This window comes from Misgurnus anguillicaudatus, chromosome 4 (assembly GCF_027580225.2).
Source record: "Misgurnus anguillicaudatus chromosome 4, ASM2758022v2, whole genome shotgun sequence".
Taxonomy (NCBI): Eukaryota; Metazoa; Chordata; class Actinopteri; order Cypriniformes; family Cobitidae; genus Misgurnus; species Misgurnus anguillicaudatus.
Window position 1 is genome coordinate 4,877,865 of NC_073340.2, and position 18,727 is coordinate 4,896,591.

The window sequence follows — 18,727 nt, forward strand, 5'->3', positions numbered from 1 at the left end:
GTTTTAACATTGTTGATTAACAATAACACAGCAGTTGAGTTAAAACAACCCATTATGTGGGTCATTTTAACCCAAAAATGTGTTCTGTCCTATAGTTACCCAGCCCTGGGTTAAAAACAATCCAACATTTTTTACAGTGTATAAAATGCAGGGTTATTTTCAGCACAGTGTTGGGTCAGAAAGGAAGGGACAAATGCAACTCATTGTTTTCTGGGTTATATTAACCCAACAGCTGAGTTTGTCCATTTTTCACCCAGCTGAGTTGAAAATAACCCAACATGTTTTTAGATTGTAGACTCTGGTTATTTTCAACCCAGCACTGGTTAAAAAAGGGATGAATCCATCTAGTTAGGTTGTAATTTAACCTGTGCTGGGTTGTTTCAAGCCAAAATGTAGGGTTGTATTAACATATTGTTGGGTCAAATTCAAACTTTTTTAGATTAATTTAATCCAGCGAGTTGAGTTCATCTCTTTATGACTGAATTGAAAATAACCCATTTTTTTTGAGTCTACGTGTTAAAAAACAAGAAAAAAACAAACAAACAAACATATTTTTCACTTTATTCAAAACAACGTTCAGTACACTCACAGTACATCGGTTTGTGTGTTTCCTGGAAACTGAACCCACAACCTTGATGTTACAAGCACTGCACGCTACCATTCGAGCTACAGTACAGGAAGACAACATATAATAAAGGAAAATAATAGACAGACCTAGGTCAAACCATTAAATATGAGCAACCAGGAGGAGCACCATACATTAAGTTCATAGGTGAATTGGTTTATCATTTACTTGATTCCCATCAAAGGTTAAGCCATGGTGAGATACCAACTTAAATGTGTCCGGCTTTGCATCCCTCTCACTAGCACTAATAACTTCCTGTCCCACCTCTACCTTCTCTGTCAATCTGTTGAAAAGTCTAAACAAATCTGCTTTCCTCATTGAGTTGAGCAGCTGCAGGCACAGATGTACTAGAAAGAGAATCTGCTTCACAACTGTGGCAGCGTGAGTGATAAGTTGGTCGAGTCTCTCATGGTAATCAGATTCCATTAACCACTCATACTGCGCTTTAGGTTTGGTGACACTCTTGTGGGGTGATGCAAGCGCTATTTTTGCCTCAATGTTTGTGAGAGGCGAATGACTTGTTTTCTCTTCCCAGCTCCCATACAACAACGTCCCGCGTGTCCGGCGGAGTGAAACCCCTGCAGTGTTGATGTGAAATGTTGTAGTCTCTGTAGGATCCAGGAGCTATAGAGAGCTATGGTATTTATGCTACTGATACCAAAATAGCAGATGACCATTTATATTTCATCCGTTGACACCAAAGAGTTGCTTGCCCTCGCTAACTCCTTCCTGTGTTACAACTCTGGCCTTACCGGCAACTATTTTGGTCGGGTGTGCTTAGTTCTGTAAGCGCTTTTTTGAACATGGATTTGTACCGTGGACTACTGCCGTTTTTCAAGTCAAGTATTGTATTTGGTGTTTTTGTATGGAGGTCTTCACTAAAAGGCCTGTGAGAAATGTACTGTGATGCACAGCAACTTTGGTTTCAATTTTGACGGATACTCTTTATAATGGATTTGTTTTAGGATTAAATACAGAACTTAAAAAGGTAAGGAATACAATCTGCTTCAATTAAACGTTTTAACAAATGCGCTTGTTTTTTGAAAGAGAAACTGTGTTTGAGATTTTGTTTTTAATAATAATAATAATAATAATAATAATAATAATAATAATAATAATAATAATTTAAAAAATAATAATAATAATAACAATAAAAACAATAGCAATAATAATAATAATAAAAACAATAGCAATAATAATAATAATAATAATAATAATAATAATAATAATAATAATAATAAAAATAATAGCAATAATAATAATAATAATATAACAAAAAAAAACTTTTTTTAGGCACAGCTTCTATTTCACATTTACATCCTTTTATAATATTTTGAAAATGTTCCTTGAGGTCAGTCAGTGCTTTATCCCATACTGTACACCTAGTATCAGATGGGGGGAAATTACCCTGACTGCAAGTTGATATTGAATAATGTGCAGTGGAAACATGTTGTGCTATACAAATATTCCTGGAAACTCATGCATCTAAATGCTCATCAATGTTGTCCTTGGTCAGCATTTTAGCTATTTTTAATTGGGATGACAAATTACACAAAAATGTCTAATATAGACACATTCCTAACACGTAGTCTTGAACCTGCACTTTAGGACATCTCTTGATTCTATTACAGTTATGAGCTGTAATGGGTGGTGGTTAATGGATGTAGAGGATATTATGGGAAATGAGTTATTCCTGATTCACCCATGCAACGCAGCAGTTGATATGACATGACTCATAAACAATTATTGTGTTCTCCAAATAACACTTGTAATCATGTTAGATGTACCGGTAGCCCAACTGGTTATGCATTATGATGGTATGGGTTCAATGCCTAATTGTACTTACTGAATGCACTGTTAACAGTATAAATGCACAGTTGCACAAATGCATATCTATAAATGTATATCTCCATTGAGCCTATTTAAGTAGTGTAAATTAATGCAGAAAAAACACAAGTGATGAAAATGTCCCTTTGATCCTACTGATGTAAGATGCATATCGGCTTAACTGATCCTCTTTATATTTTAAATATGCAGTTATCTTGCCACAAACTTGCTAAGAGTTATATATGTGGCCTGTGTATGTGAAAGGGCAGAGGGACATGTGTCTTCCTCTAAAAATAGTTTGTGTTTGGCATGGTGTAGATCTCTTTTACTGTACATAGTCACATGCTGACATACCTCCCACAATTTGAAATCAAAACAATGTTTTTTTTTTTTTTTGTATACATAGAGTATTGTGCAAAAGCCACCATGCCACAATTAGATTAGTGTTTTTGCAATGTTATAGTGATCAAATATAATTGTTTCTCAGTCTCTTTAATAGAATACATCCAGAAAATACAGGAAATGTGTAAAAACTGTGTAAAAATTTAAACTGCTGCGTCAAGTTTTTAGGGTAAACTCCCCTTTCAGTTTGAGCAATAACAGGAAACTGTTGCATCCCCAAATAAAACTAATTCCCAATTTCTAATTTTAAAGAAATTTGTCTTTTTACTTCATTCGGCTCAAAAATGCTAAAGATGTGTTTAGTGTCAAGAGACAATGCCTTTTTTTGTACATATTTCCTGTATTTTCTGTTTGTATCTTAAAGGAAGAATTCACTTTTTTGAAAATAGGCTCATCTTCCAGCTCCCCTAAAGTTAAACAATTGATTTTTACCATTTTGAAATCCATTCAGCTGATATCTGGGTCTGGCGGTACCACTTTTAGCATAGCTTAGCACAATCCATTGAATCTGATTAGACCATTAGCATTGCACTCAAAAATGACCAAATAGTTTTGATATTTTTCCTATTTAAAACTTGACTGTTCTGTAGTTACATCGTATACTAAGACGGATGGAAAATTAAAAGTGGCGATTTTCTAGGCCAATATGGCTAGGAACTATACTCTCAAATAATCAAGGACTTTGCTGCCGTACCATAGCAGGCATAGTGATATCAGACGGAAATAGTCCCCTTGGTAACTTTCAATAGCAGGGGACTATTATCGGGCACTGCGTAATATTATTGCGCCTCCTACAGCCATGTTACGGTAGCAAAGTCCTTGATTATTACGGCAGAATGCGAGTATAGTTCCTCGCCATATCTGCTTAGAAAATAGCCACTTTTAATTTTCCATCAGTCTTAGTACACAATGTAATTACAGAAGAGTCAAGTATTAGGAAAAATTTCCAAACTCTTTGGTCATTTTTGAGTGCGATACTAATGGTCTAATCAGATTCAATGGATTTTGCTAAGCTATGCTAAAAGTGGTACCACCAGAACCCGAGATTGGCTGAATGCATTCCAAAATGGGAAAAATCATTTTTTTTATTCTAGGGGGCTGGAAAATGTGCCTATTTTAAAAAAAAGAGTGTCACTATAATAAAATAGATTGAAAAATAAATATGGATGGACATTAAAACTTTGAAAACAAGAAGTCTGGTGGTGGTGGCCTAAGACTTTTGCACAGTACTGTATATTTTAAATACTTTATTCTCATCTTAATGTGCAGACAAAACTCTAAGTACTAACTTTAAGTCTTAACTTGAAAAGTATTTAAACAGTATTAACACTGTGGCTCTGCAATGATGACAATGCATTGCTTTGTCTGTGTATCCTGACCAGCCTAATACAACAACACTAATTCAACCAATGGCTTGAGTTTGTAGAGGTTTATCTCCTCCCCTGACCGATAGCATACAGGTGAATATAAAACTTAATTCACTGAAATATTAGGTGTTGCATGCTTACTAATGTTTTAGGGCAAAATGGGATGTTGTTGGGCAATGCTGACACAGTATCTTTTTCTTTTTATAGGAATTGCACAATGTAACAGTCATTATCTGATGACTGTGCACGAAGTGTCAAACAAAGGTAACTCTGCCTTAGACTGAAGAAACTGGGCATACACATTCATTATGAGCAACCAGGAGAAGCGCCATACAAGCTCCAAAACAAGCACCAAAACAAGCACCAAAACAAGCACACTGCACCTCCGCTATCTTGCCAGTTTTATGGATGAAATAGATCGGGAGGTAGTGAGCCTGACGGATCGAGCTTTCAAGAGTCTGTGCATTGGAGATGAAGCAATCTACAATGACTCAGAGTTCTCCCCTTGCCATGTCAGCTGCCACAAACCACGGGTTGAGGAAATCTCAAAAAAGGAGAGCTTATTTTCTGCTGTCAAAAAACTTGATTCTTACCCCCTCAATGGAGTAAATAATGCACTGGGAAGATCAAATAAGAACTCATTAAAAGAAACATCACATCCTGCCAACAAGAGTAATGACGGAGCCAAAATGACAAATGGTGATTCATGGGATAAGTCTGCTCTCCTCAGTATCCAAAGGGAGCTCTCCGAGTTTTCCTCAGATTATCACAATTTATCGATGGAACAGCTTTCCTCAGTCAAGAATAATTTTTATTCAGATGACAAAGAATCTGCCAAGAAATCAAGCAAAGACTCATTCATTCCCTCAGGAAAATCTCCTAAGTGTAAACATAACAAAAACAACAAACTGAAAAAACTAAATTGCATAAACTTTTTCCTTCACAGTGAATTCAGCCCATTCCTGTCATGGAGGGATCTACATACATTTTCCATTGGGCAAGATCACATTTCAGAGATTATGTTGAGCAACAGACAGTCCGAATGGTATGATTCACCTCTTTACAAGGAATTAACAGCAGCACATGAACGCTATAAATCACAAGCTCATCCGTCAGAGGAAAAAGAAGTTGAAAAGTGCCCAATACAAACAGAGACTCATCAGGTTAAAGTGCAAACTGAATCTATACAATCCACATCACCCAATGTAGCTCCAAAACCAAAGAAAGAGGTAGAGTGCATTCAACATGATATAATCACTAAGGCTCCTTTGCTTGCCGATGAACAAAGATCTAACTTAGAAAAAGTGGAACCTTGCGCTCCCTGGCGCACCAACAACAGCAGAGCAAGGAGTGCCAATCCTGTGGGACATTCTTTCATTACCTTACCAGTCTGTGAGAGGACAAAAGCTGGAGAATGGGGTGCACAGCAAATTAAAAAAGAGGTGAAGACAATAGAGGACAAGACCTCCACTAGTTCAACCCCTTTCAGTATTTCTCAGCTGTTGACGCCAGTGATACCTTCCAGACATGGTACAGGAACCTCAGAGATACTGCAAGCTGTGCTCTCCCCCTCTGCTCTGGAAGTTCCACCCCTTACAGAAAGAAATATGCATCCATCGCCTGAGATTAAGCGAGAGGGGTACAAGTCTATAGCATCGGGCTTGTTGTTTAATCTCAAGGACAACAGAAAGCGAGTTAAGGCCATGTATAGTCCACCCAAATTTAAAGGTTCGGATGTGGCAGGTCAAAGCAAAGAATCTCCCCTACCAGAAATGTCAGGTTCAAAAGATGCACTTGGCATTCCAGAGATTTCAGGAGCTAAAACAATTTCACCAGCTTTTCAAAAGGCCACAATCTCTACAATGAGTCCCCTCTTGGAAACTGAAGACCCTCAAAATTCTTCTCCACAGGGATTCACAAATGAAGGTATGCCTGATGACTTTTTGGCATTAGGTCTTCTGCAGTCAAATAGGCCTTTAAAATCACACAGAAGCCCTTTGGCGAACAAAGTTGCTTATCCTTCATTACAGCTGTATCGAAAGGCTACTCCTGAGGAAACTCTTTTCAGAGCAAATAGTCAAACTGTGGTGGACATCAGCTCACAAGTTTTGAAAGATAAAGCCAGCAATCCAGAGCACATCAAGGATCAGGACACTCACAGTAAATTATTTAAAGAGCTGCAAGGGAAAACATCCTATTTAAATACAGAAAGGACTCCTGAAAACAACTCTGTAAAAAGCCCATATGCAAGTTCAACAAAATCTGATGAACAAACCACCAGTGCACCAGAACAAATTAGTAATGGTACAGATCAAAATAGGTTAAAAACCAAAGAAACAGTCAGCACACAGAAAAGCCCTGTCAAAGTAAAAGAATCCACTAAAAAGGAAGAAGGCTCAAAGCACTTATTTTCTGCAAGACAGCACAACTACATTAAAAGTCAGAGATTTGTAAATACTGAGGATGATGATAATGACCATGATGATGGTTCAAATGCAGACAAGGTCCTGCTGTCTATAAATGACAAAACTTGCAATGATGAATTGCCTTGGCATTCCAAAAATACAAAAACAAAAAAGATAAGGCAGGAGGAACATAACACAGGGTTTCATCAAGATAAAGTGGTTGGTGCACAACTACTGAATGAAAGTGTTGATGTAAAAGAAGAGACTACAACAGCAAAGAAACAGAGCAGTATCCTATCAGGAGAGCAAGGAGTAAATGAGGCCTTCTTCATGAAAGGAAACACTTCTGCAAAAAGAGCAGTATTTGCATCAAAGGAACAGGTGCCAAATAAGACAACCTTACCCCAGAAGAAAGTTAGCACTACTGTTATGGATAAGTATGACTTGGCTAAAATTGCTTTAGAGGAAGTAATTGCTGAAAGAGAGCAAAGAAAATTTAACAGTAATGTGGTCTTAAGTGCAGAAGGTTTACTCATAGATAGAATCAAACCTGGTTGTGAAAAACCACAATGTGGTAACAAGTTACTTACCAATGGAGAGGACCAACAGATTAGTATGTTCATGCCGAGTAAGACAAAAGATGGGGAAGGTCAGAATAATGTATCTGCATTAAAAACAATCAGGCAAACTGTTCAAATAAAGTCAGAGGATGTGGTGCGCAAACATGGTGAAAGTCATGTGTCTGAAGAATTAGGCATTGAGAAAAAGGGTAGTACATATAAACCTGAGATACCCCCGAGAAGAGGTAGAAGTGATTTTGAAAATAATGCTGAAGTAGTCGATAAGCCAATAAGAAATAAAGAGTTAAGAAAAGAAGATGACACATCAGTCAAAGCTGAGAAAAGGGAAAGTAGGGAAGTCAGCAAAGCTAGGCGAAGCCAATCAAAAAATCGGGGCCCAGTAAGAGGCAATGTATCTGCTTTAAAAGAGAAATATGACAAAGAAAGTGGGGTGCAGAAATATCAGTCTGCTGAAGGTACAAATTCGAAAAAATCTAAAGAGAGACCCAATGAGCAGCCTCCACAATGCAAAATGAAACCAGAACAACCCACTATACCAGAACTCACAGTCAGTCCTCCTGAAATTGACACTTATTCTATTATCCACAAGGAGATTGATTCTGGGAATAAAATAACTCGTGATAGCCCTTCCAAAGCCTATGAAAAAGCTTGGGATGAATGTGGATCCCAGAGAGAACACAACGACACACAAGACTTCCAAAAGACTATCAAGGATCTCACAAACAACAGACATGAAATGCAAGACTGTAAAGTAAATGGGACAGAGAACAGGGAAGAAGGTTCTGTAAAATTGAAGTCAGGAGAGAGCCATAGCAAATCCAATGGTCCTTGCAAAAGCCATGTAAAAGAGTTTTTAAATGGACTTTTTGGACTTTCAAGTACAGAAAAAGCCAAAGCTGTGGATGAACATGGGAAAGAACTTACTGAAGTGGCTTTGAATTCCTTTGAATCTATCAAAGCAGACCAAAGCAGTAAAGACAGCATTACAATACATGACATTCTTGGACAATCTCACTCATTATCCTTATTAAATAGTAAACAAACATCTGACAGCGGTCAGTCTTCAAACACAAATGAACTCTTGCAAGAATCACAACAGGGGACGCTTCTAGAACATCTGTCAAATGAAGCAAACTCAAAAGGAAAAGGAGAGGGTAAGGAGGATTTCTTAAAATCAAAAATAGATTCCTACACCTGCAGCCACCGTGATTGGGTGGTTTCACCACCTGATAATGTGGAGAAAAAAGGATGGGTGCACTGCCTAATTGAGTCCGCTCGAAATCTAACACAAATATCACAGAATCACATCTCCTCCAAGGATCTACTTGAGACGACTCAACCACTGCTTCAGAGGGAGAGTTTAAATAGATCTGAAAATGGCCAAGAAGATCTGGACCTCTTCAAGGAGTGCACAACAGATACCATGTCTGCTATACCAGACAAGACCCCACAGTCAAACCAACAGGCGATGCATCTCTTGTCTCCTCTATCCCCTAAACTTACCGCAGTCAAGGAGGGAAAGCTGTCGGTTGGAAGTATCTCTATGTCTGAAGAGGATGAGCAACGTTCTGCAGTGAGCACTTTATCTGAGGAGGTGGACAGTTATGAAGCAAGCAGAGGAGATACATTTGAGGAGAACATTTCTAGCACTGCACTGACAGATGCAGAGGGGTCCAAGGCACCCAGTGAAAGATCTGGTTCAGTCTGCAGCGGCATTGACGGTCACAGTCAGAACAAGCCACCTGCTGTTCCTCCAAAAACCGAGAAGGCTCTGCGCCGTGCCATGAAGCTTAACAACAGAAGGATACAAAAAGCTGAAGCCAAAAGCAAACCTGAGCGTAAAGGTAGGAGCAATGACAAAAGTGTCTCTCACAAACCTGAGAGAAGACATCATAGCACTGATAAAATACAAAGTGACAGATCAGAACAAGGGGCGCTTAGCAGTGACAGACACAGCAGTGAACATCTCAGTGACACACCTGAGGCCAGAACGCAAAGAAGTGAGAAACATTCTAGAAGCCACAGTAGTCACAAGAGCCAAAACGTAGAGGAAAGTGATCATCGTAAACAATTACAACGTGCCAAAAGCCAAGACAGACAAACCAACAAAGAGGTTGATTCAAAGAGTCACAGCACTGAGAAGCGACAACACCAAAAATCAAACCACATAGATAATTTAGAGAACAGTATTAAAAATAACAACACAGACCGACTGAGTCGAACCAATGAGAAATCTGGACCTAGAAAACTGGAACGCAGGACTCAAAGTTTGGATAGATTTTTAAGGGATAAGCCTGAAAGCAAGTCTACCAATGTTGAAAAAAGTGGACAGTTAACAGTAGAAGAAATGCATTGCTCTACTTCAAAGGCATTGCCTTTGCGACAACACAGCAATGAACATACTTATCCATCAGCTAGCAATGTTGTAACACAGTCCTTCCCAATCACCCAGCGGAAGCTTTTACAGGACCCTGACTCAGGACAGTACTTTTTGGTGGAAATGCCTGTACAGGTCAAAACTAAAACTTTCTTTGACCCGGAAACTAAAAGTTATGTGCAACTGCCAGTACAGTCTCCAGAGGGTGCTGTTCAACAAGCCCCGTCATTAGAGGTTATAAATACACCACCACTTGTGCTATATCATGGCTTTGTTCCTGTGCCTGTCTCATCCTTACCATCACAAAAATCCATCATCAGGACTTCAGGATCTATGTTTACTCCAGATGACCTGGATGACTTTGAAACTGGCAAGAAACAAATGCAAGATGACTTTTATCAGAAAAAAGAGATGAATTCTTACAATGAGCCGGTTTATGTATCACAAGAACATACACCTGAGGATGAAATTGATAGTGTGAGATAAAACATTATGGACCAGATGGTCCAGAGATGAAATGTGACTGGATTCAGGGATTTGCATTAAATTCAGAATAATCTTTTCACTATTATTAATATTTGCAGTCTAATGCAACATGGATTGTTTTGTATGAATGCTGTTTACTGTTTATTTAAGAAAGAAATGCAGATTGTAAATGTTTTATTTCTATTGAAGTAAGGCAATAGCTTAGCTTTCTTACAGTTTAAGCACTAGATTAATTTGTTGAAATGGGAGATTTCTTTTTGTTTGGCAAGTCATAACTTAACAGATTATTTTGATCTTGTATTTGAGGATTTGGACATCCATGTCTATAGTATTTTTCACAGCTGAGCAAGTACTGGGAAATTAAGACCTATAGTAGGTGTTTATAGTATATTTGGCAGATGTTGTTTGCATCACTTTAAAAGATGCATTTTTGGAATGATTTAATATGAAAGAACCATTCCAATAAAAAAAAACAATAAACAAGCTAGTGTTTGTTTTTGTTAGTTTATTCGTAATGCTACCTCGATTATTTTATCCTAAGAATCACTTCCAGCTAAGGATGTTACAAGGTTATTATAGCGGCGCCAAATGGCAATTAGGGGCTCTGCGTATGTTTCTTTCTCCCAAAACTGGTGGACAGTCTGGTACTAGAATTAGACCAGTTTGGTTGAAAAGTAATTCAACAACTGACAAGTCAGTTACTGTAGGTCAGTTTGTCTTATTTTTATCTTTAAAATAAAAAATAAATTTATAAAAAATAATATGGTAATTGTCATGACATGCAATACTGTTTAGAAGTAAAGTTGACTGTTTTTGTGCCTGACCTGATAACATAGCAAATTCTATTTGTGGCATCACAAACCCTAAAGCTACAAAAATGTATGTCGCATTGTCACCGAAGACAATAAAAAAATCCAGTGAAACATTTTAACTATAACAAAAGATAGTAAAACAAATACAAATAACAGCCTACTTTCTTTATTTAATCATTTTTATAGGCTATTAATAAATCATTTCACAACAACATTATTTTATTAAGTTGGGAGTTGTATAATGTATAAACAATTGAGTGGAATGTCCGTATTTGGCGGCCATCTTACCACAGGCAGCTCGCTCACTCGTAGCATTGAGTTTTAATGGTGCAGGTACTTTTAAATGACCATAACTTGCTTAATTTTGTACCGATTTTCAAACGGTTTGGTTTGTTATAAACGTCAAAGATGTACATATGTCACTGCATACTTATACAAAAAAAATAATAATAATGAAACATCTTAAATCTTCCATAATTATAGCCACGTTAATAATGTTTCTAAGAAACCAAACCGTTTGAAAATCGGTAGAAAAATAAGCAAGTTATGGTAATTTAAAAGTACCTGCACCATTAAAACTCAGTGCTACGAGTGAGCGAGCTGCCTGTGGTAAGATGGCCGCCAGGTGATGATGTTAGAGACTCCGCTGTAACACATCTTGGGTGCTTCTCAATAGCTTTGTCCCAATTCAAGGGCTGCGACCTTATAAGCATGGGACCTTAAAGATAAGCACTCGGTCTTTAAGGTGGCAGCCTCAGAAGTTCGCGAAGAGAACTGAAATGAGACGGTCTAACCTTCGGACGAGCCATAATTGGGGTCACCTGCTGCACGCGCCTGTCAGCAGGACATAGCGGAAACGTTTCTGACTTATTAAAATAAATATGAAATCAGAAAAATAATAATTTAGTTTAGAAAATATGACACGTTGATGTAGATTAAACTATTCAACAGTATATTAAATTAATCAACCTTAGAAATATATGCATCATAAAAATAATAATATTAACACAAAACATAACTTATAATACTATAACAGTGACAAACTTTTTTTGATAAATACACACACACTTTTATTTAATGAAGGTTTTAATTGTTTATTTTAGAATATCCAGCCGTTATATGCAGCCGTTGCAGGCGCGCAATGAATCTTGGGATATCCTCGGCTGTTAAGGATCCATTCGTTCTATCCTTAAAATCGCGGAGAAATGAGGACGCATTTTGAGGCTTCATTTCTAAGCATCCTTTGAATTGGGACGTCCTTACCAGCCTCAAGTCGCGCTGCTGTGACGCAATCGGTCTTAAAATACGTCCTTAGAAGGTCGCAGCCTTTAAATTGGGACACAGCTAATATGCTTCCTCGTCTCCTCGCTCCTATGTCCTACATCCTATGACCCGGAAACTGATCGAGCTCCGCCATCATGTAGGACATCTCAATTCTTTAATTGCACCGCGAGGAGGTGAGGAACGAGGAGTTAGGAGGCTTTTTAGGAGGCTTTTTTTAATGAGCGAGGATACACAAGTGTATCCTATGCGGAAGTGTTTTATCATCTAAACCTGACACACGTATAAATCTCCTCCCCCTTCACATTGTAACGTCATTAAACACACATAAATCTTGCTATTTATCATTAAATTATTGTAAATGTAAACTCATTTCAGACAGTTTATTTAATATTTATGTATAAACCACCGATCTATATAAATGATCAGTGGTATAGACATATATATTAATTTTACAGCACTTTTAAAGTGCCCATATTATTCTGGGTTTTGGGGTGTTATTTTGTGTCTCTGATGCTCCCACACGCATACAAACTTGGAAAAAAATCCATCCATGCTGTTTTGAGTGAGATACACGTTTCTGAATGTCCTCTGCCTTGAGTCTCAGATCGCGCGAGTTCAAACTCAGCTCCGTTGTGACGTCACAAAACGTTTCGTCACATTCAGTTTGAATTTTCCCGCCCACCACCCCACTCGCAGGTCTCCACCCACCAGGGAGCAAGAGAGCACAGAGCGGTCAGTCACTTTGCTGTTACCATGTCTCACTGAAATAACATCGCTATTTGGATATTATGGATTATACTCCCGCCTACTTTTAAAAACAAAGTTTTAACGCGTGGTTATTGGAACCTGGAGTATTCTTATATACAGTGTGTTACGACGCATATAGTCATCAGATTGTTGGCGATAAGACCTTCTTGCGAAATCTGATGTAAACAACAGACTATGTAGCTCCCACGGATTATACGCATTTGTGGACAAAAATGGTCATTGGATGTATTTTTTATTTGTATTGTATTTTATTGGACTTTCATGGATCATTCACACATCTGAAACAGACTGGATTCGATTCGCGATCGTTGTTTCAAACACAAAAGGTAAGAAGTCACGTTATATTTTGCATGTTGTCATCTTCTGTCACAAAATACTACATTTATGATGCTAGAGCTAAAAGTTTTTTGCCAAACTAACCGAGACCGGTGTAGCAGCCGATCCCGTTCCCCTCGGAATATCTGTTCCCCCTTCCAGTCGATAAAGCGTTTCTGCCGACAGCGCAGGTACCTAAGAATATCTGCGTCTTTTTTATTTATTTAATTTTTTTACACCCCTTTTCTGACGAGGCTGACCCCCGAGCCTCTAATAACTGTACGGTCAGGAGCTCCCGCTAGCTTCTAGCAATTAGCACGCGGTCCACAAGCAGTATACATCCCCCACCGGGTCTTAATTTCTGTAATTTGCGAAAATAATGCGTTTGAAAATGTTTTATAACGGGAATATGTTAGCATTGTCCAGGGGAAACGAGTTTATTGTTGTGACTGCTAACGTAACATCACAATTGACTCTGGAATCATTGTGTGTCATGAGTTTCTTCTCCTGTAGTGTACTTATTAGTGATACTTTTCTGCATGATTTGTCTGTTGGCAACATAAACCGTTAATAATAATAATATATAAAATAATAACACAGTATGGTCTGTACTGCTCACGATACCACTGAGCACGCGCACGGACACATGACGTTAGTAGTGGGCGTGATCAAAGGAGCAGCAGCTCATAAATATGTAATGACTAGCACAAAACGGCAGAATCTGAACTGCCCTGAAACAGAGGCTCCTAAAGATGGGTAACAATCTTTTCCTACAAGCTATTTTGAGCAAACAACTTCTGAAACATGCTTTATGGAACTCATACACCTATTTAACTTGTGGAAAAGCAGTCATAATATGGGCACTTTAAGAATGTCTTTTTTAATGTAGTATGAACTATAACTGAAGTATGTATTTAACTTTATTTTATTAAATATTTGGGTTTTTTAATGCACTTGATAATTTGATAACAGAGAATAAACGTTATAAAGAGAGTAAGGAAGGAGGATATAATTTCACTTAAAGGCAGAGTCCACGATGTTTGAAAAACGCTTTGGAAAAGGAGACGGGCCGACTACCAAAACACACTTATAGCCAATCAGCACTAAGGGGCGTGTCTACTAACCGACATCCTTGCCGGGTTGCGTATGTGTGGGGCGGGTCTATCAACAGAAGGTACAGATTCTATTGGGGTAGGGGCGTGTTTGTTTAGGTGATTTCAAATATCAACATTGGCTTTCAAACATTGTGGACTCCGCCTTTAATACTTCGTCTTCTCCATCCTCGCGTCTTTCCTCGCTTGCATCCTAGGAAGGTAGAGCTAAGACGCGAGGAAAGGAATCAAGGAAAGGAAACGAGGATGCACAAACTTGAGAAGCACCACTAGCCTTTATAGAGGGTATGCATTGACGTCACTTTTCCACCACGCCGGAACTCACCCCCGAAAAACCTTCAACAAAATGGCTGGCTTTCATAGGGGCTGCGGCGCAAATGCTAGTAAAACTGACTATTATCACCTTAAATTGGATTTAGTTGGACTTGATAGCAGAGGTGGACAATACTTAGTTACATTAGTTACATTTTCAAAGCATCTAGGATGTTTGTATTGGGAAAAATGTTACTTCACTACATTGTAAAGCATATAATCATACTGTGTATTCTTTAATATTGCCTGTTAAAGTTGATTTAATACCTAATTACATTTAAATTGTGTACATTTACTTGAGTAAAAGTACGTTAATGTACTTAAATATTAAATGTAAAACAAACACGTGTATTTATGAAATGTAATAGAATAAAAATTATGATAGGCCTAATATGCTTTGGAAAAACACGGATAAAATACAAATACTCGAAAAATACTTTTAAGTAGAAAGTAAAACCTCTGCTTGATAATGACCCTATAGCAACTTATCAACCCACCTGTGCTCGGTGGATGTTGGCATGGACTGCCTATTTATTTCTCCTTTCTGTGGTTTTTCGCAGTCTGTAAAACGAAAGCTCCGAATTCTTGTTAAATCTGTTAGTACAGTCTATCACACAACAGCTCTTTCCCATTTAGACAAACATTAGAAAACATTACTTCACTACAGTCTAAAGCATCGAATCTGTGTATTCTTTAATATTGCACATTAAACTTGTTAATCTGTTAGTACCGTCTATCGCAGAACAGCTTTTCCCCTTTTCGACAGGTTTTCACCGTGTTTTCGCTGATTTCACACTGTAGCCTACTCAAATGCTGCCGCTCTGTCTTTTGCCACTCAGTGGGCGTAATCGCAGTCCCTCTAGCCGACGGTGACGTCATATACATACCCTCTATATCTTCGGTGGGATAGCACTTGCTGCAGTGTTTAACTTTTGACGTTTCCAGTCCTGACGTCATATCGCGCTTTGGCGCATTTCAAAGCAGTTTGGCAACCACCTTTAATTTGCTTTTTACGCCCATAAATTAATATCTAAATACATAATTTTTATAACATGAAAATTTGCACATACCATAATGTATACATGTATAGGCTACACAATAACATTGTTTTTTATTAAACAAATAACTTAACATGGAAATTTGTATCTTAATGACATCCACAACTGCCCGCAACCATGTCGTCATATTGTTTCAGGACGACATTTTCCTCGTCATCAAAGTACAGGAGGCTGATGGGGTAAAGCACATCAGGTACACAGCACGGTTTACCCGCCTCCTGCGACAGTTTCAATGCGTTCATAATTGACCTTACTGTAGCGTGGTTTGTAGCCCGTAGACCTTCGCCCAGAGGAAAGGGACATGAGCCCACGCAACTGTATGCGTTATAACCTCTTGGAGATATTATCCATCCCGACCAGCCAATTTTAGTGAAGTCCACGAAGAGGTTTGTCCTCTGGCACGTAGATGTTAAGGTGCGCACACTTCTGCGCCTGCGCGCTGTTGACGTAAAACTTTCTATAGATTCGTGGAATGGTTCGCTATTTAGCCCTTAAAAAGAATTTACATAGATAGCATTTTTTTTTTACAAACAAAAATGTTTACATTTATACTGTATATTTAAAATTATAGTAGGCTACACTACAGTATGACAGGTGAATTGAAATAAGTATTACCTTTGTATGGTGGATTTTGGAATTGTTTTCGTCCGTCATCTGAATGTATCACCAAATATGCGTTTTTTTCGTCTGACGGTCCGTCCACCTGAGTGCTGGACTCCAACCAGTTACCGGATGGTAAAGCAGTAACAATAAGGATGCCGTTATTTGTGCCGCTGTCAAGAATCCATTTAGTCACCTGCATAATGATCAATCAGTTGTTGACCGTAGCACAAACAAACATTTCACACCGATTTGCAAATGTATGCGTTTTACCATTTGTGTGATGTTGAATACTTCCCATCCATTGGTGTAGACTGGCACCAGCCTTGAGCATAAAAAATTCCCTCTCCAAGGTTTCGCTCTGCTGTCCAGCACTTCATATAGGTCAACCTAAAATTTTTATAAAATGTTACCAAATGTTGTAACAATTAAAACGAATAATAATAATAATAATGTAATATTTTTATAATAATTACTACTATAATTAATATATGAAGAGTTTGGTTCCAAAACGCAATAAATCCATTTTGACAAATTTCGGTAAAAACGTGTTTTCTATACCAAGAAAGTGACAAGATGAAAACCAGTATTTTCTGTTACAAACTTTCACATATCATCTTTAGGTTATAAAAACATAAAAAATTCAAATCCATAACTTGATTTTCAAAGATTTATTATAAAAACGAATTCTTTTTTCCACAAAATGCAATAAATCCATGACAGTTTTTTATTTCAAAATGCTATAAATCTATTAAATCAATGTATAAATGTGCATTCATCTTTACCATTTTATATTTATTTAGTCGACTAGTGGTATACAATGATTAAAAAATAAACATTAATGGCATTAACCAAAACACTTACTTTGTTATATTAAGAACACAATGTTTTAGCATGAGAAGCTTGATGCTGTCTGGAGAACAAGCAACCGAGTGCCTCTCGCGGAAATTATTAGCTGTTGATGGCTTACGTTTCTTTCCCGTCACAGAAAACCATCACAGGTTTATCAATGCTATTAAAGTATTATTTTGTTTTGTTTGTTGATCACGAAGTACAAAGTAGATGAGGAAAACTAGGACTCCGTGTACTCAGCGCGCCGCCATTGTTTGTTTACATTGCGTGACTGGTGGGCTGTAATATCAGAAATGGATTTATTGCATTCTGTAAAAAAGGAGCAGTGGCGTTTGTCGCATTTTGGGAAAAAAGGGAGAAAAGATGACAGAATATCACGGCGGGTATTGGATTTTGCGTAAAATTAATTATTTACTTTTAACTACTGACCTGATATAATACTGATTTTGGCAGTAACTCATTTTTTTCAAAAATGGCGTTTATTGCGTTTTGGAACCAAACTCTTCATATATTATAAAAAAATATAATATAAATAATGTATAGCCTATTAAAATACAATTAAGTGCCTATAATAATTAAAAGAAGTATTAGGTATAGTTAAAATAAGAGATACTTTCAACATGGTTGCTTAACTTACTTTGTAAAAATGATGACGTCCCACAAATGGTTGCATGTGTCTAAACCATCGGAATTCTGCTTTAATCACCCGCTCGTCCTGTCCGAATGATGTTAGATTAAAGAAGTGATGTGACCCACTAGATTGTCCTAGCGTAGGAAAACAAAACAACAGTGATAAACTCTCGTTACTCTTATCCGTTATACATTAATGAACAATTTACTCACCTTGAAAACTTCTAACAATATTTCCCTCAACCGCTTTTGTGTTTTTTTCCGTACCGTTAGATTCCGCAACCGCATCGTATAATTCCATCATAAACTGCGGCGCTTTCCTATAAGACGGATAATTGCGTTTCAAATCCCTTAACTGGAATATTTCGTTCAATTTTCGCGTGTTAATCGGATTAGGATCTGCTGAGGTGTAAATGACATCGGTTGAAACAAAAAAAGCAAAAAGAGAACTGATTAATAATTGCATTGCTGTCACGAAAAATTGTCAGTCAAATTGAATATTTCCGAAATGAATTTGCACCTACTGCTGGGATGCACCTGAGATGGACTGGTGTAACAGTGCATTCAAACGAACTATAAATTTGCATCACAGTTTACACAAGGGTTTGTATGCTCACCCTGCATAGATAACAGTGAACAGGCCAAACACCATGACTAAAGTTAAATAAACTGTCTGCCTCATATGAATTAATTAGTCCTGCATCATATAGGCCCCCACTTTTCTTTGTTTCATGATCCTAAATGCTTTTTTTAATAAATAACACTGCTTGTGCAAATTAATAGCCTGATGCTTTTTGCTCACACTGGCTTTTTATAAAAAATAAAAAAAAATGAGTAAAAAGATATAAATCAACGGAGGTCATTAAGCAAGGACGTCAATGGATCACAATTAGATAAATGTAAGAAATTGCTGC

The 18,727-nt window shown here is 37.6% G+C and overlaps 2 protein-coding genes across 3 annotated transcripts; one reads left to right on the forward strand and one right to left on the reverse strand.

Annotated features, from left to right (window-relative positions):
- The first annotated feature begins 634 nt into the window (after positions 1–634).
- LOC129421284 (uncharacterized) lies at positions 635–11,028 on the forward strand. 2 transcript variants are annotated; one of them, XM_055176704.2, is made up of 2 exons: positions 635–1,613; positions 4,429–11,028. In XM_055176704.2, the coding sequence occupies exon 2, from the start codon at positions 4,530–4,532 to the stop codon at positions 10,068–10,070; it is 5,541 nt and encodes a 1,846-aa protein (XP_055032679.2). In that variant the 5' UTR covers positions 635–1,613; positions 4,429–4,529; the 3' UTR covers positions 10,071–11,028. The 2 variants fall into 2 exon arrangements, with proteins under 2 accessions (XP_055032679.2, XP_073722678.1); XM_073866577.1 differs by lacking the exon at positions 635–1,613 and adding an exon at positions 4,051–4,314.
- A 298-nt stretch (positions 11,029–11,326) lies between these two features.
- On the reverse strand, positions 11,327–18,438 carry LOC129421127 (bone morphogenetic protein 2-B-like). Its single transcript, XM_055176443.2, has 5 exons — positions 18,027–18,438; positions 17,821–17,948; positions 16,605–16,721; positions 16,347–16,527; positions 11,327–16,221 (listed from the first exon to the last, which is right to left on the reverse strand). Exons 1-5 carry the CDS (start codon positions 18,277–18,279, stop codon positions 15,821–15,823), a joined length of 1,080 nt encoding a protein of 359 aa, XP_055032418.2. The 5' UTR covers positions 18,280–18,438; the 3' UTR covers positions 11,327–15,820.
- Positions 18,439–18,727: the final 289 nt, after the last annotated feature.